The sequence below is a fragment of the Pavona decussata genome, unplaced genomic scaffold, assembly GCF_977016875.1.
Source record: "Pavona decussata unplaced genomic scaffold, jaPavDecu1.1 SCAFFOLD_286, whole genome shotgun sequence".
NCBI lineage: Eukaryota > Metazoa > Cnidaria > Anthozoa > Scleractinia > Agariciidae > Pavona > Pavona decussata.
The window spans coordinates 959865-986907 of NW_028145687.1; the positions used below are offsets into that span (position 1 = coordinate 959865).

General features: G+C 39.1%; 1 protein-coding gene across 1 annotated transcript in view; it reads left to right on the top strand.

The window, feature by feature from the left end:
- Positions 1 to 29: 29 nt before the first annotated feature.
- LOC146455081 (carbamoyl-phosphate synthase [ammonia], mitochondrial-like) overlaps positions 30 to 27043 on the top strand; it is a 41978-nt gene continuing 14964 nt past the window's right edge. Inside the window, exons 1-29 of the mRNA XM_085094664.1 lie at positions 30 to 291; positions 1418 to 1527; positions 2393 to 2537; positions 3977 to 4066; positions 5112 to 5168; positions 5570 to 5662; positions 5790 to 5879; positions 7121 to 7249; positions 8193 to 8299; positions 9019 to 9160; positions 9611 to 9688; positions 10528 to 10623; positions 12742 to 12837; positions 13028 to 13102; positions 14053 to 14167; positions 14381 to 14427; positions 15148 to 15258; positions 15449 to 15577; positions 17832 to 17976; positions 19223 to 19299; positions 19780 to 19913; positions 20383 to 20506; positions 20987 to 21061; positions 21521 to 21607; positions 22185 to 22274; positions 23321 to 23439; positions 23530 to 23671; positions 25020 to 25220; positions 26587 to 26697. Of these exons, the coding sequence (XP_084950790.1) occupies positions 193 to 291; positions 1418 to 1527; positions 2393 to 2537; positions 3977 to 4066; positions 5112 to 5168; positions 5570 to 5662; positions 5790 to 5879; positions 7121 to 7249; positions 8193 to 8299; positions 9019 to 9160; positions 9611 to 9688; positions 10528 to 10623; positions 12742 to 12837; positions 13028 to 13102; positions 14053 to 14167; positions 14381 to 14427; positions 15148 to 15258; positions 15449 to 15577; positions 17832 to 17976; positions 19223 to 19299; positions 19780 to 19913; positions 20383 to 20506; positions 20987 to 21061; positions 21521 to 21607; positions 22185 to 22274; positions 23321 to 23439; positions 23530 to 23671; positions 25020 to 25220; positions 26587 to 26697 (3114 nt within the window). The 5' untranslated portion in view covers positions 30 to 192. The remainder of the gene's footprint in view (positions 292 to 1417; positions 1528 to 2392; positions 2538 to 3976; positions 4067 to 5111; positions 5169 to 5569; positions 5663 to 5789; positions 5880 to 7120; positions 7250 to 8192; positions 8300 to 9018; positions 9161 to 9610; positions 9689 to 10527; positions 10624 to 12741; positions 12838 to 13027; positions 13103 to 14052; positions 14168 to 14380; positions 14428 to 15147; positions 15259 to 15448; positions 15578 to 17831; positions 17977 to 19222; positions 19300 to 19779; positions 19914 to 20382; positions 20507 to 20986; positions 21062 to 21520; positions 21608 to 22184; positions 22275 to 23320; positions 23440 to 23529; positions 23672 to 25019; positions 25221 to 26586; positions 26698 to 27043) is intronic.

Sequence of the window (27043 nt, forward strand, 5' to 3'; positions counted from 1 at the left end):
ATATTGGAATTGGTTAACAAACAATGTTGGACTTCGAAGAATCAGCTTTGTTTATATCGCACGCTTGTTCTTTTCTTTGCTTTGCTGACGTGTCGTCTGACAGTGATTACTTCCTTAAACCGTAAGGGTAATATTCCTTTTTATATAACTTCGTCGGAGTTTATTTTACATTCGTACGTGAACGATTAGAAGATGGCTCTGATTCTACGAGCCTCGAGTTTTCTCTCGCGGAAGAGGAGATGTCTCGTTAGTGGACTTAGATTATCTTCTTCTACGGCAAGAGCACGGAAGGTAAGTGAACATTTAGACGAAATTAGGTAAACCGTTTGAACATTGTTATTATCATTTGAATTTGGATAAAGTAAGTTGGAGATGATTTGCGCACAAAACGTGAAAATTTAGCTAAAAAGCGACAGTTTTTAGGTACAAAAGAACTGTACCTGAAATTAATGCAAATTAGCTAAGTATATTCAAATGACCTTTGCTAAAAGAGTTCTTAATCCTAAATTTTATTGCGTTTAACTCGACATTAAGCTTACTGAATTTGAAATATTAATATCAATTCTCTTCAGTAAAAAAGGTGCTTGTGTTCAAAGTGAACAAAATCGATAACCTTGAACTTTTAATCGCGTGAGGTTAGTTTTTGGATGATGCAATGTTGTTACACGTGACTGAAGATCAGTGAATTTCTTTTCATGTCTGCATGATTAAATCACTAATCCTGCTACCTCAATAAAAAAATTGCAGATAATGTACACCGTAAAGTAGGTTAATAATTTGAAATCCTGTTGTGAAACGAAAACAATATACATTGCGCACTTATGATCTCAATCATTATGTTTTTTACTTTAAGCTTAATAATAGTCTTAAAATTCTAAAAATAGTAAAAACCCATATTGGCACCTTGTGTTATCCTAACAAAAATTGCCTGAAATAGTTAAACTGACAAAAACAATCACTACATAAAGTTAAAACTATCCAGAAGTTTACTTCCATGATTGCAGTGGGTTAAATGCTCGTCCATGATCTGTGCAAGCTAAATTGTCTAGAACCTATACAGTAAAGATAAGGTAAAGAGGGAGATCTAGATTCTATTAGTGGTGATCAAGATTAACGATCAAAGACAAGACAACATAATTATGTAATAAAAAAAATCACAAATAAACAGACTACCGAACGGCAATGATATTTAAGTTAACAGGATGTCCGATTTGGCATAATCTGGGGGCGGTATTTGGAATGTAATTTAAAAACAGGAGTGGGAAGTAGGAAATAATGTTTCAATATTATTGTCATTTTTCTTACTTTTTGCCCAGAAAAGCAACTTATTTCCTTCTTGCAGTTAATCCTCCAACTGTTCTTGATTATTGATTTCATTTTTTATTGACTCAGCTGGGTTTAACCCTTCTTCTCTTAGAGTTTGTCAGCATCTTTAGTTTTAGAAGATGGAACCACATTAAAAGGATATTCCTTTGGTCATAGCAAATCAACATCTGGAGAGGTGGTTTTTAACACAGGTCTAACAGGGTAAGTTTATGTAAATAATTTAATGGCCAAGCTCCCATGAGTCTCCTGTACCTCAGTGGTAGAATGTCCATACAAGTAATCAGAAGGTCTTAGTTTCAGCTCCGGTTGGGAGAACTCGGATTTTCTTTTTCTGAGTATGCCTGTGTCACTGACTGAAAAAAAAAAACGCATCTATCAATTATCCACCAGGCATAAAACGAAAAAAGCATACATCACATTTCTTTCACAAATAAATAAATACTAACAATATAGGCTCTATCAAGCCCCTTCCCTCCCTCACTGCATTTCTACAGCGGTATGTTGGATTTTGTAATAGCCCCCCTTCCTTATCCTCACCCCCACAGAATAAAACAAAATACTTCAATTGAATGTTCAAAATTAGAAAATACATTCATATCATTCACATGGTACATCAGTAGGCTTCTGTGGTTAATTCAAGTGTGTCTTTTTAAATGTTATTTTAGTTTCAACTCCTCAGACATAAATGTTACAGTTACACAGGGGTCGTTAAAAAAAAAAAAGAAATAGAGAAAGAAGGTGTAACAGTTTGAGGATGCCTAAAGGAAACTACCAAGCTTATTAATAGACCTCCGAAAAACATAGTTGTATTTGGTTTCAAAATAAAGTCAGACATGATAAGCCTCTCTGTGTAAACTGTTGATTGACTGGATTTCCATTAAATCATAAGTGCAGAGAAAACACTTCGAATTCTGTATGGAAAGTCAAGGTTCTTTCATATGGACCTAACAACCTTGGTTTATGAGGTGCCATTATATGGCAAAAAGTAACACCAACAAAATATTAGAAAATCAGTTTACTTTTCAAGTAAACAAAAATGTCTAATACCTTTCTTTTGTAATTTTAGTTACCCTGAAGCACTGACAGATCCGAGTTACAGAGGACAGATTCTCACACTAACTTATCCAATAGTTGGAAACTATGGAGTTCCAAGCACCACAGAGAGAGATCAGTATGGGTTACTGAAAAATGTTGAATCTGAAAAAATACAGGTACATGTACCAGATGACATTGATTGCATGACTGATTGATTGACGTACTACTGGCTGACTGACTGACTGACCGACTGACTGAATCTGAAAACATACAGGTACACGTACCAGATGACATTGATTGCATGACTGATTGATTGACTTACTGACTGACTCAGTGACTGAGTGATACTGGTGACTGACTGACTGACTGATTGATTGATTGATCGATCGATCAATCTATCGATTGACTGACTGACTGATTGGTTGATTGATTGATCGATTGATCGATTGATTGATTGATTGATCGATTGATCGATTGATCGATTGATTGATTGATCGATCGATCGATCGATTGATTGATTGATTGGTTGTGGCTGGTTCCCACACATTTCTCTCCTTGTTCCTTTACCCCTCTTCCTCCTTCCCACCTACTTCCCCCATCCCCTTCTCTCCCTTTTCTTCCCTCTCTCTTTTCTCTTTCCTCATTCCTTCCCCTTTCTTTCCTTATTCCTGACTTCTTCTCTCCTTCTCGACCTGTCTCTCCTAGGTCCTATCCCATTCTTTCCCAGTTCCTATCCCTTCTCCCCTTATTTCTTCTCCATTCTTTCCTCATGTCCCTGCCCCCTTTTCTCTCAGTTCCTACACCCTTCCTCTCCCAGTGCCTACCCCCTCCTCTCTTAGTTCCTGCCTCCTTATCTCATAGTTCCTACCCCCTTGTCTCCATGTCCCTGTCCCCTACTCTCCCTGTTCCTGCCCCCTTCTCTTTTAGTTCCTACCCCTGTCGCTTTCTCTCACTCCTTCTGTCCTTTTCTCTCCCCCTACCGCCTGCTCTCCCAGTTTCCCCCCTTATTGTTCCAGTTCCCTCCCCTTTTCTCCCAGTTCCTACCCACATCTCTCCATTTCCTTTTCTCATCCATCCTGGTTCCTGCCTCCTTTTCTGTTTCGTACTCTCTTCTCTCCCAGTTCCTATCCCCATATCTTCCCTCTTGTTCCCCACCTCCATTCCTGCTTTCTGCCCCCTTCACTCCCAGTTTCTGCCTGTTCTCACACTGTCACTACCCCCTTTAATCCTGGTTCCTCTCCTCTTCAGTCCTAGTTCCTATCTACCTTTCTCTTAGACTTGTGGGCCTGGTTGTTTGAAAGCAGATTAACGCTAATCCATGATTAAAAGTTAACCAAGGTTTTCATCTCACTCATTTAAAGTGGTTTTTTAAAGCTAATTTTAAGCCCATGCTAAAGACAAGTCTAAGTCAAAACTGAGGGACAAGAATCCTTGGCAGAACCTTTAATATATATGTCTTTAAACTAGAATCAAAGTTCACGTTAATCCAGGATTAGTTTAATTTAGCTTTAACTGGGCCCTGCTCCCTAATCAGAAGCCCCCAAGATCAAAATGTTTTCAAAAAGTTGTCAAAAAGGTAACAAGGGCTAATGTTTAAAACTGTTGTTCCATGCAGGTGTCAGGATTACTTGTCCAAGATTATTCACATAACTACAGCCACTGGAATGCAGTGAAATCGCTTTCAGAATGGTTACATGAGGAAAAGGTATAAATTCCCAGTCGAATATTCTTATATCTCTAGACCAAGAACTGAATCTGCAAAAGGGAGCCTACACTATGGGCGATCTGTTCTATGGAACCGGATCCCCTTAGAGATTAAGGGGTATAGAATGGTAAAATCCGAGACGCCGAGACCTTCGTTTAAAATCCGAGACCGAGACTTAACTACTTTTTCTAAATCCGAGCCCGAGACGTCGCGATGCATCACGTGTTTTTTACTAACACTGCTGAAAAGTATAGTACGGCAATTTACGAGCAGAATTCATCCAAGCTTACATGTTTCACAGAAGCTGCAGAAGCGATTGCCATGTTGAGCCGTTCAGTTTTCAAGATTATTGTTTGTTGTCAGTTTAGGACGGTTTATTCAGACTTAATTTTCGCTTGGTTTGCGAGACTCCGACATTCAAATTTCAAAATGCGAGATTCCGAGACCAGCTTTATTTTTTCGAGCTCGAGATTCCGAGACTCCAGTTTGAGACGCCGAGATTTCGAGACCCGCACAAAATTTTGCTGAGACCCATTATTTTTGAAGGACCATTCTATACCCCTAGATTAGACAGCAGCCCAATTTAAGGACGGTGCCTACTATTGTTACTGTGCATACGTTCTGCGCATCGCAAGATACTCAGGTTTCCTATGGGTGGTGCCTACTAATACAGGGATATTTTTGTGCGGTTTAAAACTATACGGAGAAAGCAGAACTTGGCAAATGCTTTTGGTATCTCAAAAGAAAATTGGGGGTAACCATGCATTTTTCAGAGATAATTAAGCGTCAATTTAGGAAAAAATCCCATACATTGCTTTATATTTTGGCGCTTTTTAGAATAATTGTTGCTTAATTATCTCTGAAAAATGCGTGGTGACCCCCAATTTTCTTTTTGGATTCCAAAAGGCCTTGCTAAGATCTACTTTTCCCGCATTGTCATAAACCAAACAAAAATACTTTGGTATTAGTAGGCACCATCCTTTAACCATTTAAAATTCCGCTTGGTGGGAAAGAATTTTTGTGACCATTTTTACTTGCTTTCCAGATTCCTGCATTGTATGGAATTGATACAAGACTGTTGACCAAGACCATCAGGGACAAGGTGTGCCTTGTTTTCTTTTGTCTTTGCTTCATGCTTGACTTTGCAAATTTTTTCCACCTTCCATTTTTGTGTTGCACTTGGTAAAAGGATCTACAAATGGGAGTTTCCTATATTAAAGTCGTATTTTTTCAATTTTATTTTGTAACAATAAAAATTTGAAGCCTAAAAAGGAAGTGAGACAACTTTAAAAGTAATCATTTAAAATTTAAACACCCTTAACAATCAATTCAACCATAAATTTTATCCATAAAAGATATGACACTTTCGTTTTTCTTTTTTCTTTTTTTATATGGGAGTTGCCCTCCTTAAAGGAATTCTCATAGAGTTCATAGCTAAATTTTGAGGGGAAGCTGTACCTGTTTTATTCTGTCACAGTCATGTCTGTATTTGGCATCTTTCAGGGAACCATACTCGGCAAAATAGAGTTTGAAGATCAACCAGTAGAGTTTGAGGATCCTAACACTAGAAATTTGACAGCTGAAGTGTCTGTTAAGGTTGGTGTATCTGTGGTTTAAGTACACACATGACTATATTTGGTTTAAGTACATATGATCTTACTCAATAATTCATGCGATAAATTATGTTATTAACACTCAAGAACTTAATCTCCCTTTTGTTCAGGAAAGACAAATCTTTGGTAAAGGAAACCCATACAGGGTGATAGCTGTTGACTGTGGAATAAAACAGAACATGATAAGACATTTAGTGATGGTATGTTGTTAGTTACACTAACTAAGGGACAAAGAAATATATCTACATGTACTTCTTCACTCTGATACTTAGCAATGGTTTCCCATTACACCGAAAGCACTAGTTCTGGTGTATCATTTAAAAAGGCAAAATCTCAGTTTCCATTGCTTGATTTGCATGTGGTGTCCTTACATATTTAAAAGGATTTATGTGGATTGATAAAAAATAATTATTTAATGGTAATGGACCTAATGTAATATACAGTGTATCATTTAGTCTCATGGCGGTTTACAATTCTTTTGTGGGGTGAGATCAGATGTCAGTATGAAAGGTGCCACTGGCAGCCAATTTATTTTATTCTCGGTTTTCACTGTCACGCCATTGAAAAAAAAATGAAAACCATTCCATGAATGAAGTCAAGAAATTGACATGGTATAGAGGATAAATAAATAAGGCATCTGTCCAAGTGTCAGGTCTGTGCGGCATTCCGTACTCGAGTTATTTGACAAAATGTTCCACATAAATTTATAGAGCTTAGTATGGAGACGCCATGTTTGTGTCCCTCTGAGGGGCACAAACATGGCGGCTGGAAATACAAAAAAACATCTGGAGTTCACTTTTGCCAGAAAAGAGGTTTGTTTGCCCTTGTGAATTTTCGAATGTTTAGATTAATATTTCTCCTCAAACTTAAATTGTTTAGAATGCTGAAAATCACCCGAAGAGTCATTTTTAAGATACGGAAAAGCTCTGTCACGGCCGTCCTCCTTATGTCACGCACGATTGAAACTCGGAAATTGAAACTGTTCTATTTTCAAAAGGAAGCACGACATCGAGCTAACAAATTGTGAACAGACATTTTTAGGTAATCTTTCCTTGAATGAAGGTAAAAATTTTGTAGGCCTCCCAGTTTTGAATTCTAGAATTTGGTGACGTCACGTGAAAACCGAGAATTGATCTCACCCACCCAACCCACACATGAATGTGAAAGACAGATGAAATCAGAGATAGAGATAAACCACCAAAGGAGTAAGAGGAGAAATGTGCTGTGTTCCCATTGATCTTATCGTACTTGTTAGTGGATTGCGATCTCTTATTGATCTGAGGATAAAGCTGTTTGAGATAGGTACTGGATACAGCAGTGTAAGTGGCCCTCTGTTAGAATAGAGGGCCACCCTCTTAAAAAATAAAGTTGCTACTCACTCGCGTAAGATCAATGAAGACCCATTAGTGCCATCCTTATTTTCTTTTCATCTTTTGTCTAGCGTGGGGCTGAAGTTCACTTAGTGCCCTGGAATTATGACTATTCAGAGGATATTTATGATGGGTTGTTTATTTCCAATGGACCTGGTGACCCTGCTCTGGCTTGGGATACTGTTCTTAATCTTCGCAAGGTTTGTAAATCTTCATGTTACATTGCAACTGAAAGTTATCAAAGGTGTCAAACATAATCGCATTCGTCCCAGGTGGGACTCAAGGTTGCAGTAATTAGGTGTGCCACTTATCATAATTACATGTAGTCCTTACCAAATGTAATAAGTGTTTATGGTCTTGATTTAAAGGGGAAGTATCATGGGTTTTTTGGTATCTTTTATTAAAAATGATGAAACCTTCAATCAGCTGCCAAATAATTCTACAATGATGAGAGGAAAGAAATCAACTCAATTCTTGAAAGGAATAACTCGTGATCTGTTCCAGTGCATTTTGGAAACAAAAATGCAAGAACTTGAAAAACATTAGCCTAACATTTTTCAAGTTTCGATCCATACCGGCCTACTCTGTCTCTGGCCAGAGGCACTAATCGACAGTTTTATTGCACTGGGGTGATAATTTAAAACAAACTTCACAATATTTTTATTATTTCTCTGTTTCTGCTGACAGACAAACATTTTTGGGTTTTGAAATGACAGCAAATTTGATCTTGTGTTTATTGAGAAGATGGATGTAATACACAAGAAAATGAAGATACTTACAGCTGTACTTGTATTGGAGAGTGGGCATTAAAAGAATTTTTATTGTCCAATTCCACCTAATAAAATGCTGGGTGTGACAGTCTTATGGACTTAGTGTCCCATCCAGGGGGTTGCGACACTCCTTCAGTTGATGCTTTGTGTAAGCCAAATTGAAATATTCTGACCACTTGGACTTTACATGATAAACTGGACTTGGGATCCAGACAGTTAAATATTTGACATTTATATTTTAAAAGAAGATACTTTTTGTGTCCATTCCTAAGGCAAAAGCTAGTCTGAAAGTAATAATTAATGTATGTGCAGCCAAAACATCTTCATCTATTTCTTAATGTTCCTTTTTTTATATTAAATATATTTTCTCTAGGTGCTGGAAAGCCATCGCAATCAGCCAGTGTTTGGCATCTGTATGGGAAATCAGCTGACGGGTTTGGCCGCTGGTGCAAAGACTTACAAGCTCCCTCTTGGAAACAGGTTAGTCTGGTTGTAATTGTGTGTTCCTACAGAAGTGTGGTCACTTTTAACCCTTAAAGTGTCAATATCAAGTCTTCAAGATACACATTCTCCCCACCATTATCCATGTATTTCTTATAGTATAAGTCTGGAGAATTTGTTTAAACATCAAGGAATTTTATCTTTGGTGATCATTTTCTTTATTCTGATAACCTGACATGTTTGATTAAACAGTGATATTGTAAGGAGAAATTAGATGTTGGTCACTCACGTTTGGGGTTTAAAGTGTTACCCTCTACTGGTTTACACGTCTCTGTATACAGATCATCTAGAATCCAAATTTATGAGAATTCAAAAATAGCTTCCAATAAACCAACTCAACACTTGCCTTCATGAGTTCTTGTTGTTGCTGTTTTTCAGAAAGCTCTCCTTAAATTGTAAGTCCAAATTAAATTCAAATTAAAATCCAAATTTAGGAGAATTTAAAAATAGCTTCCAATAAACGAACTCAACACTTTACTATCCTTAAATTCTAAGTAGAAAGCCAATGCCCCCCCCCCCCCCCCCTTCAAAAAAAGTGTGATTTCATTAAAACTGAATGATTGTCAGTACTGTCTTTTACTTTGTGTTGTAAATGCAATGACATTTCGTAATTCAGTACACTCAAGTGCCATGTTGGGTCATTTGATTGAAGTAGTTGGTGTTTGTCCATCTGACAGTTTTTACGACATTCGTTTCAGGGGACACAATCAACCAGTTATTAACCAGCTCAATGGACAGGCATTCATCACCTCCCAAAATCACGGATATGCCATCAATGAGGACACTCTACCTTCTCAATGGAAGTCACTGTTTGTTAATGCTAATGACAAGACAAATGAGGTACAGTGCCAAGCCTTTTTGAGGTCTCTGTCATCCTGTTTTCTATGTTAAAGGCATTTAGAATTTACCTTCTAATTTTAATGAGCTAGTCAACGCAAAAAAAGTAGAGGGGAGGAGCAGGAAATTGGTGCAGTGGTGAGAGCACTCACCTCCCACCAATGTGGCCTGGGTTCGATTCACAGGCTCGGCGTCGTATGTAGGTTGAGTTTTTTGTTGGTTCTCATCCTTCCTCCGAGAGGTTTTTCTCTAGATATTCGGGTTTTCCACTTTCCTCAAAAACCGACACTTCTAAATTCCTATTCCTTCTAGAAAGTGTTCCCAGCTAGTGCTCTATGCTCAATACATTGACACTTAAATAAAGTGGTTTTTTTGGGGGGGGGATCATGTTACCGGTAGATATTTGTAACAAATTACTTCTAACTGAACACCTAACTGTTATCGTTCTTGTAGGGCATCATGCATACAGAGAAGCCCATTTTCACAGCACAGTTTCATCCAGAGGCATTTGGTGGACCAACAGACACTGAGGTAAACTCTGACCAGCCCACAAGTTTCCATAAGTGTTCAACTCCCATCAATTTCTGACTTGGAATGTTTTCAGTCTCACCCTTGACAAACTGAATCAATCAATATACCAACTAAATATTAGTGTGCCAAATATTCTACCTTAATTTTTCAATTGAGTTAATTTACAATATCTAACTAAAAGCCTAAATTACTATCATGGTTACTTATTACATGACAAAGTGTCACATTTACCATTTTTCTTTTATACAACATATTACAATAGATGTCTTTAACATTTCTGTCAATCCTAAAAGTTTATCAACTAGGATATCTAATGTGAACCTAGAGAATATGGCATTGACCTGTTAGGGCACCATGCAACCAGTCATCAGAGGCAAGAAGGTCATAATGGCTCAACTCCCCATGGGGGCTTGGAAATTTTCATTGCAGTGCCGACGGCACTGCAATGAAAATTTGAAAATTGAAAATGAAAATTGTCGGCAAAAATTGAATGCAATATACTTAAGGGTCATATTTAGTTTGTGTTTTAAATTGGCCATTTTCACTAAGGCATCATTTACCACAACTACCAAAATCCTTCAGTTTGTTGTTTTCTATTGCAAATTAGGGATATTGTTATGTTGATCTTAACCTCACTGGGATTACAAAATTGAAATAAGAAAGGAAAATGAAGAGGATTCTGGCAGTTGTAGTAAAAATAATTAATAACGTCATCATGAAAATTGTCTGTTGGCAGATGGCCAGTCCAGGGCCTACTTTTGTATTAAGCTTGAAGGTCATGTTTTGTTTTTTTTTTTATATATATATTAACTTCAATCTTGATTTTTCTTTTCTTTTAGTTTCTGTTTGACACGTTCATGAATCTTGTGAAAGGTGGAAAAACCTCAGTGTCACGTGCCATGGCAACACCTGTCAAAGTACCACCACCCTCTAAGGTAACGCATCTGTGGTATTTCACCACCCCCCAGGCTCAAATTCTTTGTCAATCCCTCACTGAAGAAACCCAAACTTGTATTTATTAATTAACCCTTTAAGCCCTAACAGTGATCAGCATCAAATTTCTCCATGTAATATCAATGCTTATTCAACCCCAGAGGTTATGAGAAATAAGGATATGATCACTTTTTCTTTATAATTTAATGACTTCTCCCCAGTACTTTTATAAGAAACGTATGGGGACAAGATAGAAGAATTTGTTCTTTGATATTAGGGGTTGAAGGGTTAAATGTGTGCAATGTAAGCTGTAAGTCAAATTGTTTTCTGTTACATCAGGAGCTGGTTACATTTACTAGCAAATTAATTATTCGATGGACACTGGCTATCCATTGAATAATGTTATATAACTTCAATTTAAAAAAAAAGCAGGGTCTTAATTCTGTAAAGTGGCAGAGCTCTATTATCTACTAACAGTAATTAACATGATGTGAATTTACACCAAAGATTACGATCATTTGCCATAATTTTGAAAGCCACAGTTCTGTAACGATTTTAGTAACTGCAGGGCCGTAGCTAGGATGAGGCAAGACAAGGCAGTTGCCTCGTCTTGATTTTGGCCTTTTTTTCGTTTTGGAAGAAACGTTTAATTGAGAAAATAATCCTCAGAAAAAATTGGATTGGTTAAGATAAAACCAGCTAATATAAGGTGGATGAATTGAGGGGAAAAGCATTTTAATGAGGTTAATTCGTTTCATGTGAACTATGAGTAGCGGTTTTTTCAAATGATGTAAGGTTACAGGGGCCATTAAGAAGACATATTGTGACATAACCGTGACAGGCCGCGTGACAATTCAAAGGTCACCATTATTACCGTATCTTATCTGCCATGGCTGAGAGCCGGTGTGGGAGCATTCTTTACTTATACAACTGTCGTAAAAGAACAAAATGTCGTTTGCAGTGCTGGCAATCGATTTATTGCAAACACTATAATACATGTATTGAACATTTCAGCGAAAAGAAAATGTAAAAGAATAGATTTAAAAAGATTTGTTGATCAAGCCTTTCTCATTCGTAATGGCTCTTAAAAGAGCCGTTTGCATTTGGTTGGCGTGAGAGAGGCATTTCAAAACTTTTGACAGAGCTCGCACAGGTTTGCCTCGAGAACATCCATACTGTCTACCATTGAGGTGATGTTGTCTCTCTGGCCACAGACGGATTGCCTTAGCTTTCAGTAAAGAGTAAACGACGGGCAATTTAAAACTTTCACTTTTCTAACTGTTAAGGGGGAAGTTTACTACTCTTAATCGTGAAAGTTAGTGAGTTCTTAGTCCTACAAGTATAAGAGATGCCAATATTGTGACATGGCTGTATCAAAGTTGAAGAACATTAGCAAGAGTGTATCGAAACAGATAATTGATAAGACTTCTCCTAATTATCTACAGTATAAAATCCATAAACGTTGGCTACTCTCGTGGATTCATTTTATTGTTATAATACGTGTTATAACATTTCAATGCTTTAAAATGCAGATGGTCATTAACTTGGCACCAGTATCGCTAAGCAATAAAAAAGTGAACTTCTACACTTGCCCAAGATTGAGTTTTCTGAAGAAAAATGCCATGGAAAATGCTTCCAAGGGCATTTCTGAGCCTCTAGATTTCAAAATTTTCTGGGGGGGGCATGCCCCCACACCCCCCTAGCAGCTCGCGCCTTCGGCGCTCGAAACTTGCCTCGTCTTGTTCTGAACTCTGGCTACGGCCCTGAACTGATGCAATATGGTAATGGAACTGAAATTTTCAGAATGCTGCCCTTGTTCAAAGGTGTGCAGTTGCACAAGTCATTAATGTTTATATGCTGTACCTTGTTGTTGGTTCTTGTCTTTACTCCACATTTTTTTCCTCTGGCTACTCAGGTTTTCCCCTCTCCTTAAAACCCACACTTCTAAATTCCAATTCGATCTGGAAAGTGGACTCCCAATTAGTGCTCTGTGTTACGTACATTCACGCTTAAATAAAATGATTTATTTTGTATTTTTGTACACAAAACAGTCTTTCTACTGACTACAGGTGCTAATAGATGTAATGTGATTGACTTGCTGTTCCGTTTTTGTTTATCAGGTTTCTAAAGTTCTTGTATTGGGATCTGGTGGATTGTCCATTGGTCAGGCTGGGGAGTTTGATTATTCAGGATCTCAAGCCATCAAGGCTCTAAAGGTACTTTAAATCAGATTCATATTAAGTATGAATTTTATTCCTTGGTTAGGTTGGCTGGTCAGATGCAGTAAAGGAAACCTCTGTGACCATTCCTATTCTTTTTCCATAATTTCTCTCTTTTTTTTTTCAGTTGTTTTGCTTTGATTTTTGTTTCGTCTAAGAAAATTTTATTAAAATTTACAAATTTCAGGAAGAAAACATCAGAACGATTTTGATGAATCCTAACATTGCCTCTGTTCAAACAAATGAAGAAGGAGAAAAACAGGTAAATGCTATTTAACAATTATTCCAAGAGCAGGTATGGGATATAAGATTATACATAGTCAACAAGGGGCACAACGAGTGTCCAACAAGTGCAAGTGGAACAATTACAAATTATATTAGCCCTTTTCACAGTTAACTCTGGTTACTTGCATCACAATGAAATCTAGCATGTATGTGAGGCAATTTCGGGCTATTTTGTAGTTGTAGCCCGAAATTGCCTCGCATCCACACTGGATAACTCTGTAATGCAAATGAGAAAAATCAACCGTGAAAAGGGCTATTACAATCGAACCTGTATTAAGAGGCACCATATTAAGCGGTCTGTTGTCAAAGTCCCGACAACTACTTCCCTTAATTACTGAAATCCTGACCTCTATGAAACGGTCACCTCTATTAAGCGGTCACGGTCACCCTACGCTAAGTCCCAACCAACTGTTTCTATTTCTTGACCTGTTTTAAATGGTCACTTTGTAAAAGGAAACCACTTAAATATGGTGACAAATAGCGTGCCAGGCAACTGAGTTTCTAATGAACTGCACAATCCTGGCGTTAATGATTTTCTTGTCCGTTTCATTATACCATGCTCTCCTTTTTCATACCATTTTATCACCAAACTTTCTTAACCAAGTAAGTGATGTATTCTGTGCAACAGATCTATATTAAGCAGTCACTTAGCCATACCACGAGGGTGACTGCTTAATACAGGTTCGGCTGTATGTTTCTCCCTGACATCTACTCTTACCATATTTGTGGGGTATGGTATATTAATGGCTCATATACCTTGACCGCTATTAAAGCCAATCAAAACTCTTGAACCACGTAATCCAATGAGCCAGTTTTTAATAATAGCACATATTAATTTTGCAACCTCAGATGTCTAGTTACATCAGTTTTCATTTTTCATCATTTATGATGTGAACTCATACTGACTAATCAATGTTGAATACACAGGCAGATGTGGTGTACTTTGTTCCTATCACCCCTGAATTTGTTGAGGATGTCATCAGGCGAGAGAGGCCTGATGGAATCCTGTTATCAATGGGTGGACAGACAGCATTAAACTGCGGTAAGGTCCCTAATACTACATGTGTTTGGTTAAATCTTCCCTGATTACAGTAGAGCCTGTGGTATTGTGGTGGTCACAGCACAACTGGGGCCTTGAACAACTGGGGCCTGATTGGAATTAGGCGGGATAAAAAGACATCACCTCTGTTATATGTTTTACAGCAAAGCTACCAAAGCACACTGTAAATCATTTCATGCTCCATTTTTTTTCTAGGAGTTGAACTGTATGATAAAGGAGTATTGCAGAGATACGGTGTTGAGGTAAAACCTTCCCCATGAACTGTTTTAACTTACAGTTATTTTAGAACAGTAACATAATTTATAGACAGCACGGCAAGACTGATCCTTACAACAGTAAAGAGGACGAAAACAAAGAAGTTGGAAATACGAACAGAAAAATATATGTACAAAAATTGTCCAATATTTCGGTTTGGAAAACAAATCTTTTCGGGGGCTACAAGAATAAAATGAGTAAATATGTTGCTGGACCGTTATGTATAAAAGCTTAAAAATATAAAATAAATGAAGCTGATAGGACAATTTCGAGATAGATTAAGCGTCATCAATGCTGCTCGTCGCGTCTATTTTAACCTGCGACAAGGCCAACTTTTTTTCGGGGGAGCGCAAAAGTGTGACAGCGCGAGAGTCGGCGGTCGGGCGCCCCCCCCCCCCCCCCCCCCCAAAAAAAAAAGGAACGCCTGATCACAAGTTACGTCTATTTATACCAAGCGGTTCTGGTATTTTAGCCTTGTAATGGTCATGAAAATTGTAGACGTAGAAGTAGTTTTTCAGACCCGAAATATTGGCTCTTCTTAGAGAAATGCACCTTCCAAATACGACTCAGGTTTATTAGGAAAATAGTAATTTTAAATGCAAACCTTGAGCGAGGAAAGAATAGAAACTCTTTAATCTGATATAGCCCTTTTCAAAATGATATTGTTGTAGTCTTGGTCTTAAATTGCTGGGTCTTTCAATTTTCAGGTTATTGGGACACCAATAGCATCGATCAAAGCCTCCGAAGACAGACAGACCTTTGCTGACAAACTTAAAGAGATCGGAGAAAAGATTGCACCAAGTGTTGCGGTAGAAACTGTAAGTTACGGTGTTTATTGTCAAAATATCTTTATTATTTCATCAGTAAGTTTACATGAAATTTATAAATAAATTAAATGTATAAATACAGTGTCGATTAGAGGCTTTCCGTTCATTAAATTCCCTTTAAACATGGCACACATTTTCCATTCTTTAAAACTCGTACATTAATTTGGGTGTCCTGTTGTAGGAAGAATCAGCGGTTGAAGCTGCAAAGAGCATCGGGTACCCTGTTATGGTTCGTGCCGCGTATGCACTTGGGGGACTGGGTTCAGGTCTGTGTGACAATGAACAGAAGCTGCGAGAAGTCTCAAAACAGGTAAGCCATAGTCTCCTATTTATAGATCGCTATACGTTGACAAAACATACAAGTGTATTTATTGTTTTACAATAACTGTTTATAACTATTGTTTAACAATAATTCCAACGCGCTGATTGGCTCGTAGCTTTTGTCTATACGAGTACAGACAATCAAAATCCTGGGGGGGGGGGGTACTAAAAAAAATTTAATACGGGAAGGCTCCGCCCCGAGGTCCGACCCCTTACCCTTTTATATACCATTTTTGGTAGAAAAGGTACCCCTTTCGTATACATTCCATTGGAAAGTAATGAAAGGCCCTTTTAAATACCTAAATGGCAGATTCCCCTACCCTTTCATATACTTCGACTCGTGAAATCCCTACCCTTTCATATACCTGAAGCGTGAAAAAGGTACCCCTTTCGGGCGGAGCCTCCCCGTATAGGCCATTATAGGGAAAATACAAAACTGAATGCAAGGCTGGCACTTCGGCAAAGGGGAGATGTATTAGTGGCCAATATTTCGACTAATAGAATTAGTCTTCCTCAGGGACCTCAGGGCCAGAGCTATGCTGAAGGAAAATATAGTAACGGCTCCTTAAATTAAAGTTTGAAAAAATACATGGAAAAAAATGATTGGCTAATACATGACATGAAGACAGCGTACTTGTAATATGAGAAAACAAAAATATAACAGTGTACAATAAAAAAGTGTATGAAAGCGAGCTTTTGGTTCGAGCAAAACTAAAGAACACTAACACGACACCGAACTCACCCCTGGCACTTTCCGCTGCAACTCCACTCATAGATATCTCACCTTCCCTTACATTGACAATGCAAGAAATTCGTACACTCTTAGCAACACCGGCGAAACAAGACAAATAAAACAACATAAAACCTGTAATTCTACTAACCTTACATATATGATCGAATTTAAAAAATGTAAAAAATAGTATATAGGGGAAACCAAACGCACGATCCGTGAAAGGTTCACAGAATACAGACAAGCGACAAACCCGCATCACGCCAATGCTACAGCAGCAGTCCCTACACACTTCAACTCACCAGGCCACTCTTCTGCGGACATGCGACTCATCCCTCTCGAACTTCAACCCACAAACAATGCCTCCCGCCGTAAGACACGTGAGGCTTTTCTAATTTATAGAGGGAAAACGTTATCTCCAGAAGGCATTGGCAGGAAAAACGAACGCTGAACCTTTGATTATACACTTTTATATTTTTGTTATCTCATATTTACAAGTACGCTGTCTTCATGTCATGTATTAGCCAATCATTTTTTTCCATGTATTTTTCAAACTTTAATTTAAGGAGCCGTTACTATATTTTCCTTCAGTATAGCTCTGGCCCTGAGGTCCCTGAGGAAGACTAATTCTATTAGTCGAAACATTGGCCACTAATAAATCTGCCCTTTGCCGTAGTGCTAGCCTTGCATTCAGTATTGTATCTTCACGTTCAAGTGACGTCTGGCACGAGGTCTTTCACAAGAGAGATCCGGCAAAATTACCGGCAAGTTTAATTCCTGCGTTGTTTGGACCTCTGCATTCAAAAGTTTTTCCATTATAGGGAGTACCCCCCCCCCCCCGGATCAAAATGGCGTCGAATGTAACACACGCGATTTCTCGACGGAAATTAAAGCCAATTCCGCTCGTACCTTTTCCATGCTATTGTAAAAAAAAAAAATCGTTTTTCGGCCGTTTTCTATGGTCTACGCCCTTATAGACCATAAAACTAGTAACGGAAAGATTAGGGAGTGCGTTCGATGATCTCGATCCCAGGCTCTCTCTCCTTTGCCAAGTTGGTGATGATGTCATCCGCCTCTGCAAAATCTGCGGGGGATGCCAGATACGCGTGTCCCAAGATACATTCATTCGTTGATTGTCCCATACAATCTCGACTCCAAACGCAATTAGGAGTGTGTTCTTTTTACGTCGAACGCAATGACGCCATAAAATGTTCAAAACTTGGCAGTGAAACCACTCGCCTGCGGCTCGCGGTTCCACTTGAGTTTTGAACATTTTATGACGTCATTTTATGGTCTATAAAATAAATAAACCGCTTGCAGCTTACTGGTATATGGAATAATGATGCCCGGGTCGGCTGAAAGATTGTCCTCAAAATTTCACAGGTACCATCGAAGCTTCGCTTCTCGGCCAACTGTTTATGTTTCTGACAATCTTTTAGCTTCTGGTATTAATTATCCTCTGATGAAGGGGTATATTTACTAAATGTGCTTGGTGTTGATTTTCTGTGTACAGGCGCTATCATTATCAAATCAAATTCTGATCGAGAAGTCTCTGTTGGGATGGAAAGAAATCGAGTATGAAGTGGTCAGGGACGCTGCGGATAACTGCATCACTGTGTGCAACATGGAGAATTTTGATCCTTTGGGAGTACACACAGGTACTCCTACACTCGACACTAGCGAACTGTAGCAACGACGACGGCAACACCAGCGAAAGCGTCACTAATGAAATTAACTTCCCCTTTTTTAAACGTTGTCGCGATTATTCAACTCGCTTTAAAGTGCCTATGAAGGGAAAATTGTCTTTAGGTAGTTATAAAATTTACCCTTTCAAACACGGGATTTCAAAGTTTGAGATTGCTGGGGTAAAAATTGCCGATTTTGTGAGCGCTCAAAAGTGGGCTATTTTGCCTTCAAAAATGGTATTCGAATCGCGCGGCCAAAATGCCAGGTGACAATAACCGCTGACGTCACGTTGGTGCCAAGAATTGCAATTCATCATGGCGGAATTGCAGAAAGATAAGCGACAGCGAGGGTTATATTGCGTTGCTGGCGTCCGTAACAAAGAGAGTTGCCAGAATCGATCGCTCACAGAATCGCTAGACATGCTTTTCTCTTTCCACAATCCTTTTCGGCGGCAAGAACGGAATGAAAGTAAACAAACTTTTGGCACCAACGTGACGTCACAACTTGGAATTCAGCATAAAACTCGACCCAGTCCTCTGACCATTTTTGAAAGCAAAATAGGTCAACTTTGAGCGTTTGTAAAATCTACAAGTTTTACCCCAGTACTCTAAAACTTCGGAATCGTATATGTTAAAGTGCAAATTTTATAACTACACAAAAACAACTTTCGCTTCATAGGCACTTTAAATGTCCGGCAAATGGAGGTGAAAGTTCCTGGGGTTGAATTCTTGGAGACTGCACCCAAGTTAAGAAAGCAAAAAAAATCTTCGTCCTGTGTTTACGTCCTCCGTAAAAGTCAAAAATTCCTCGTCCTAGTCGTGCAGTGACAACAAAGAAATGTACCAAAAGGTGTAAAGCAATGTGCAGAGTTGTTGCTTTGGTTATTAAGCCAGTTGATTTTTTGACGTTCTCGTTGTTGCGCCGTCGTCGTAGCTAAAGCTTCCTTATATTGAAGACCTCCGCAAGCGTTCTGCGACTGCGTTGTGATAGTTCGCGCATGTTTGCTCGGGCTTGTGTTTGCCTTCACTTTTGTGTTACACCCGTGAACAAGCTATTATCCACAGATTCGTATGATAGAACCACCGCCGGTCAATCTCAACGATAAGATACCGTAACAACTTTACCTATACAAAAAGCTTTAAATTGTATGAATTTACCACTCTGTTGCTTGTACTGAAGAGTTTTCTTACATGTGAATTCTTTTTGTTCGTTTTTTAGGTGATTCTATTGTTGTGGCACCAAGTCAAACTCTTTCTAATCAGGAATATCACATGCTGCGAGAAACTGCGCTCAAGGTTTGATTCCAGCTTGCCCTAGTCTATGTGAATGTTTAATACAATCAACGCTTCGCTGAGATTTATATTAAGTTTGAACGTTTGGTTACCATTCTCTTTGTTAGCGAACTTGTAAACCAGTCATTACAGCCAACCACCAAATGTTCCAATGTTAACCAATCACAAGTGCGGCTCACGCGTTTTCCCGCGCTTGGTAGCGGCTGCAAATTGTTTTCCCGCGCATAACACTGGCGGATTGTTTTCCCGTGCTTGCTACCGGCTGCATGGTTTCCCGCGCATGACATCGACTGCATATTTTCTGACGCTTGGCACAGGTTGCATGTTTTACCACGCTGGTTGCCAGCACTTAAGAAGTCTTGCTTTCTTATAAGTCAATGTATGCCATTCCTAAAGTGCATCTCATTGGCACGTTTTCATGACCTTTCCCATTCTCTTTCATTTGCTTACAATAACAATATATTCTTGTACTTTCGTCTCTAGGTTGTGCGCCATCTTGGTATTATTGGTGAATGTAACATACAGTATGCTCTTCACCCATCGTCACTGGAATACTGTATTATTGAGGTCAATGCTCGTTTATCCAGGAGCTCAGCGCTGGCTTCTAAAGCAACAGGGTAATACGTTTTTTACGTGGACGTTCAGTAGTTACGACAACAAGAACGTCACGGGTGGCTTTGGTTTTGCTTTGCTACGCTCTGTGATTGGTTGGCAAACACTCACGCCGTTTTCTCAACCAATGGGAAGCCAAAGCAAAACCAATCTTGACATGCTTGCCCGCGTTTTCCCGCGCTTGGCGCCGGTTACGTGTATTTACTTCGAGTTCTGATTGGTTCGTTGCGCTGTCCACGTCAGTTGTGATTTGCCAGAGTAATTATTTTGGTTTTGGTTATACACTCAATCGTAAACTGCTCTCAAATAGTTCAAGTGACGTTTATGCCCCTAATGTTACACTTGACCGTCTTCTCGTTGAATACCCGGGGCGTTTACTTCTTTTGAGGACGTCCATGTCAGACGGCGTTAAATGCCTCTTTTCCAACTTTTTTCGGGATTTAACTCTTTCGTTGTGATTGTCATATTTTGCAGATATCCACTGGCGTTCATTGCAGCTAAGCTTGCCCTCGGAATACAGCTCCCTAACATCAAGAACTCGACAACACAACAGACTACAGCTTGTTTTGAACCTAGCTTGGATTACATTGTCACCAAGGTATGTTCGTCATTTGGCGGGATGCGGGATACATGTATTTTTTAAAATGTGGCCTGGGATACGGGATGAAAACACAATCCTGGTAGGTGGGATTGCGCTCTATTTTTTTCTTTCTTTTTTCGTTTTGGTGAGGATATGGTGAGAATGCGAATCAAAAACTGAAAAAATATGATATATTAGAGAACTAACTCCGCAGTGTATGTTACAGTTAGTACTAAAGTGAAACCATGAATTTTGCACTGAGTGTTAACTCTAGCAAGGAAAAATGGGAGTTCACACAAGGCAAAGAAAAAAATCTTTGACTTCGGCGGGAATCGAAACCACGACCACCAGATTTGATCATGATGCTAATTGCGGCAATGTGTATGTGAACGATGCAAATGTAACTATGATGACCCTAATCAACACCAGGATGGCGGGATGGGACAAAAGTTATTGGTGTGAAGCGGAATTGAGACAAATACTTTTTATTCATTCCAGATTCCTCGATGGGACCTCGACCGATTCCACATGACGTCCAAACAGATTGGGAGTTCGATGAAGAGCGTTGGAGAGGTAATAACAATTCCTGTTATCTGATAGCTTCACTTGATCATCTAATAGATACCTCTTACTAACCGAGTTCGAGGTCTGTACTGTAAGTTACGGACGGAGTTTTTTCCCGCTGATTAATGACATAAATCGACGGGAATAAAAAGAAGGTCCGTAACTTAGAGTACGGACCGAGAAAACTAGGTTAGTAAGATATTTATTATATCTCTGAGGTTAATCGGGCGCGCGGTAAAGGAAACTAGTTAAAGTTTAGCTGGCCGCGCAGTGAAATCATGAACGGCCCGCAAAATTGACCAATCACACCAGGCGTAATAACTGAGAGATACAGTAATAAAACATTACGAGGCCTTCAAAGGTTTAGACAAAATGCAGATCTGAATCCGATTCCGGGAGTCGTTTTTAGAGAATCAGATACGGCTACGGATAGTACTCTAACGTGTTTTCGGGATTTCGTTTTCTTAGGTTATGGCCATTGGTCGAACATTTGAGGAGAGTTTCCAGAAAGCTTTACGTATGGTCCATCCGTCGGTCGATGGTTTTGTGGCAAAGGTAGGAAAACTGTTATTTTAAAATTGTGTCCTTTTGTTCCATACTTGAGACTTTAAGAAACAACTCCAACTGAAGTTCACGTTTCTTGTACATCGTGATTGTTCCAATTCGTTCAACTCATACAATGTGGCCGAACTAACCAGTAACAGAACAGGTAGAAACGGCGTTCAAGTTGACACGGAGAATAAAACACTTACCGTCATGTGCTCACGTTCTCCACAAAAACTTTAAATTTGGTTGTTTCACGTTGATGTTTGGGTGAGCGCGGCGAAGGGATGTACCAAAGTTTATAACGCGCGTGCAGGGCCTTTGTTTTTCACGTTAAATCCTATTGTTGTGTGACGTTTTCGTTTTCGTTGCCGTCGCCGTGGTAGCTTCTTAAACTCCCTACTCTGAAACTTAAGTATCCAAACGATACCATGTTTTTCGAATTCTTGTTAGTTTGCTAAACTTCTCCAAAGTCATTGAGGAAGCAGCAATATGCGATCCGGTGTCTCGCGGCGATTGTTGTTTCACAGACCTTTCCAAAGAACTTGACTATACATCTGTTTTGTTTGTTTGTTTTTTTCTGTCGTAGCTTCCTAGCGTGCATCAAGAGCTGTCAGATTGTAAACTTGAGGATGAGTTGGTTGTTCCATCAAACACCAGAGTCTACTCCATTGCTAAGGTGAGAGAGATAATCATAAAGTTTTACTCTTTTATCAGCCTTGCTTGGAACGACATTTTTAACAACATACGCGCAGCAAAGCTTGTGGACGGTTTTTGACACTAGTGTCTCCATTGGTCGCTGAATGTTTCATTTTCCTTCATCTTGCATCAAAGCCTTATTCTTCCTGTTAAAAGTCAGTGAGAAAATCATGATAAGGTGTAACGTGTTTCAAGTGTTTGAGAGGACTTGAAAACGGCAGATACTTGAAGCGTGTTGTCCAAACACCGCGGAGTTTAAGGGGCATTGTCTCGGGGATTTTGATGTGTTTGTCAAAACTGCGCAAGTACTGATAACATACCTTTGCTCAAACATGCAAATGTTCTTAGCGAAGCAAGTAGAAAATATCAAGTGATATCTCGATGGTAGAACAAATCATACTGATTTTTGAGGGATATTTCCAATTCACATCTGAACAACTTGAGAAAATTGGACAGTATAAATTTGCAAGTTGCAATTCATTTCCTGCCTAGAAATCCGCAGTCAAATATAATTAATACTAGTTTCTGTGTACTAGTCAAGTAATTCATAATGGAGCTATACCATTAAAGTGGTTTTCAACTGAGTGTCGTAAAACCAGAACCAAAGTAATATTATTACTCTGACCAATCACAGGACACGTAAACGACAAAATGAACCAAATAGAACTCGAAGCCAATACATGTCACCGGCGCCAAGCGCGGGAAAACGCGTGCGAGCGGGTCACGGTTGGTTTTGGTTTTACTTCTCAATGGTTGAGAAAGTGGTGCGAGTGTTGTTAACCAATCACAGAGCGCAATGAAGCAAACCAATGCAAGCGCGAAATGACTTACGGCACTCAAATGAAGACAGCTTTATTGTAAGGTTTCCATTAATACTGATTTGTTTTTTGGCTTTTCAAAGTGACAGTAAAAATACGTGACATTACCCCTTAAAATATCGTCCGCGCGCATCATCTTACATCTTACTTGCAACTTAACCAAAACTGTCAGAAAAAATAATCCTTAGCTGATGCTCTGCATTTTCAGGCATTACACGCTGGCTACACAGTGGATCAAATACACAACCTGACGGCTATAGATCGTTGGTTCTTACACAAACTACATCGTATCGTGGACATTGAAAGAGACCTAAAAACCCAGAAGCTGTAAGTCCTAACTTGCAAAATATTCATTTCATTTTCTCTTTACAATAGATTTCTTTCAATGTCATTAAACGCGTTATTTTGTATTTTCAGGGGATCATTTCCACAGGAGGATTTGTTGGAAGCCAAACAGGCGGGTTTTTCTGATCGGCAGCTTGCTGGGCTGATTGGAGTCCAAGAAAACGACATGAGAAATGAGAGAATCAAACAAGGAGTTAAACCGTGGGTTAAACAGGTATCAAAACTTGTTAAACGAGTTGGCCCTTTTGTTATCGGGTGTGTAAATTACTGGTTTAAGGACGGTGCCTGCTTTTGCTACTGCACATACGTTCTGCGCATCTCGAGATGGTCCAAGCAAGTCGGGTTTCTTAACGACGGTGCCTGCTAAAGCAGAGATATTTTTGTGCGGTTTATAAGTACGCGGGAAAAGCAGATCTTGGCAAGGGCTATTTGGATCCGAAAAGAAAATTAGGGGTAACCACGCATTTTTCAGAGATACTTAAGCTTCAATTGCTTTATATTTTAGCGCTTTTTAGAATTATTATTGCTTATTTATCTCTGAAAAATGCGTGGTTACCCCCAATTTTCTCTTTGGATTCCAACAGCCCTTGCTAAGATCTGCTTTCCCCGCATAGTCATAAACTGCTCAAACTACCACTGCATTAGTTGGCACTATCCTCAAAAGATGCGAAACGTTTTCGTCCCGCAATCACACGCAAGTCAAAAAATATTTTAACTTTTTATCTCTTTCTAGACGTCGTACCAACTAGTTTGCGTAGGGTTAAAATATGGGGACAAACGTGAGGTCAGAATTTGTACCCCTGTGCTCTTTTGTCCCCTCACTTTCACTGAGTATAGTTCTCGTTTAATACTGGCATGATCTGGTTAGCTCAACTAGTAGGGCGTCAGACTCAGAATCGTCAGAATCAGCTACGACTTTTTTTTCATGGAATATTTTATGAATTTAGCGCTTTCCAATTGAGTGTTAAAAGAACGTGAAATTCGCGGTTGCTTTTTTTTTCTTTACCACGGTTTGTGATTGGTTAGCAAAATACGCGCCACTTTCTCAACCAATAAGAAGCAAGACCCAAACCAATCGTGACTCGTTTTCCCGCGCTTGGCGCCGGTTACTCGAATTTGCCTTGATTTCTGATTGGTTCATTGTGTTGTTTGCATCTGTTGTGATTGGCCAAAGTCATTACTTTGGTTTTGGTGTTAGAGCGGGTTTCAATTGAGTGACTAAAGTAATTTCGCGTTTGCTTTGGTTTTGCTTTACTAGACTATGATTGATTTGCACAGTTCACGCCATTTTCTCAACCAATGGGAAGCCAAACCAAAACCAATTGTGCTTGGTCGCACGCGTTTTCCCGCGCTTGATGCAGGTTGCATGTTTTTGCTTCGAGTTCTGATTGGCTGATTGTGCTGTTTACATCTGTTGTGATTGGCCAGAGAAATAACTTTGGTTTTGGTTTAAGAAAACTCAATTGAAAACCGCTCTACAACACTCAAATCGCTCTGTAAGCATATTTATTGACATTACTCTCATTTAGCACCTGCGCTTTTTGATTTTATTTGTTCAATAGATTGACACAATGGCCGCGGAGTACCCAGCTAAGACAAACTATCTGTACATGACGTACAACGGCCATGAGCACGACCTTGTGTTTGACGATCAGGGTGTGATGGTGCTCGGCTGTGGTCCTTATCACATTGGTAGCAGTGTGGAATTTGATTGGTGCGCTGTGTCATGTATCAGGACGCTAAGAAACCTGGGAATCAAAACGGTGAGGTGATTTTTGGCGCATAAGTAGCTGGCTGTATTTTTTTTACCCGAAAGGTAAAGTTTGTGTGGCTGGCATCGAGAAAGAGCTCGCAAAAGGGACTAGCGAATAGGAGATACCTATGCTTTCTAGTAAACCACACAATAACAACAACGAATCTACGAAGCTATATGTTTCACAATAGGCCTTATCACGGTTTTCGACGTCATTTTGACGAGTAGGCAAACAGGCTCGAAATAACAGTGTTTGTATGGAAATCCGATGTCAAATAATTTTCATAAAACGTCGCTTCTGAAAAATTCATGAATTGGGAACTTTTGGCACTAGGAAAAGGATTATAAGAAAAAATTTGGAGAGTGGTAGCTGTGCCAGAAAGCGTCCAGTCGTGTTTTGAACTTTCCGTACATTTTCCTGTATTTTTTTTCCCGCGAGCTATTTTTAGAGCAGTTCACGGCTGGTTCGCTATACAGACAAACGTATGGAAAGTTCAAAACACCACTGGACGCTTTCTGGCACAGCTAAATCCCTCCAATTTTTTTTCTTAAAATCCTTTTCCTAGTGCCAAAAGTTTCCAATTCGTGAAATTTTCAGAAGCGATGTTTTATGAAAATTATTTGACATCGGATTTCCATACAAACACTGTTATTTCACGCCTGTTTGCCTACACGTCAAAATGGCGTCGAAAACCGGCCTATAAGTACATTTAATGCGGGAACAACAACGAATCTGTATGTTTCACAGTAAGTACATTTAATGGACTGGTCCAAAGGGTAGCAATTGCTGATTTAAGTAGACCAGTCAAACATCGGTCAGAAAGAACGATTTGAATTTAAGTAGAACTTGGAATACACAAGCGAATAACTTAGAGTAACAAGTTGATGTAACAAGTTTAGAAAGCAAAGAGAGGAAGAAAAAAAAGGAGGAGGCAATCTTGATCGTTTTGCAGTTTTTAAGTCAGCCTAACTTTTTTAATTTCAACTGTTCTTGTTTTGCTTTGTTTTGTTTATTGTTTTTCTCATCAAATGTGGCGGAAGTATCGAAACTGTTACATGCAAATTTTCCTCTTTTAGTCTTGGCCAATTTGGAACCCTGTGGCGAGTTACATTACACAGGTAGATTTTGCGAATGCTTACAAAAATGCGTTAAATTCGTCATTTTCTGAGAATTACGTGTTCTCGTTGACTGCTATCTACTTTCTTAAATTTTTGTAAGTTTCATAATTTTGGCAGTTTTTGTAAAATTGTTGCAGTTGTCGTGCCAAAAATGTGTAAATTCGCAATGTTCGTAGTGGCGTTCAATCCTGAACATATCTCGTTTCTTTCCAACCAGTCAACACAAAATGACAGTGATTTTATCTTCTCATCATCAGGTTGTGGTGAACCATAATCCAGAGACTGTTAGCACTGATTATGATGAATGTGATCGACTTTACTTTGAGGAGCTTTCCCTTGAAAGAGTCCTGGATATCTACCAACAGGAGGTAACAAAAACATTACTGAATACGCGTATAATTAAGCTATATGGGTATGTGCCGCTATGAAGGGTATGGTTTTCAAGCAGTTTAGTTTGGGATAGGGTATAGAAATCAGAGAGTTTTGGTCTAGAATAGAGTATCATTTTCCAGGAAACTGATCAATTGCTTGAACAATTTAGTCTAGACTAGGTTTCCCTGGAATTGACACTTAAAAAAACTGTTCATGTTAGTTGTTGTCCACGTAGAAGATTTTGTTTTGGCTGGGCTATAATAGTGACCGAGTTTCTGGAAAATAGCGAGTCTGGGATAGGGTTGGGGTTTTTGTCTTGCGAATTATTGAGTTAGTAGAAGA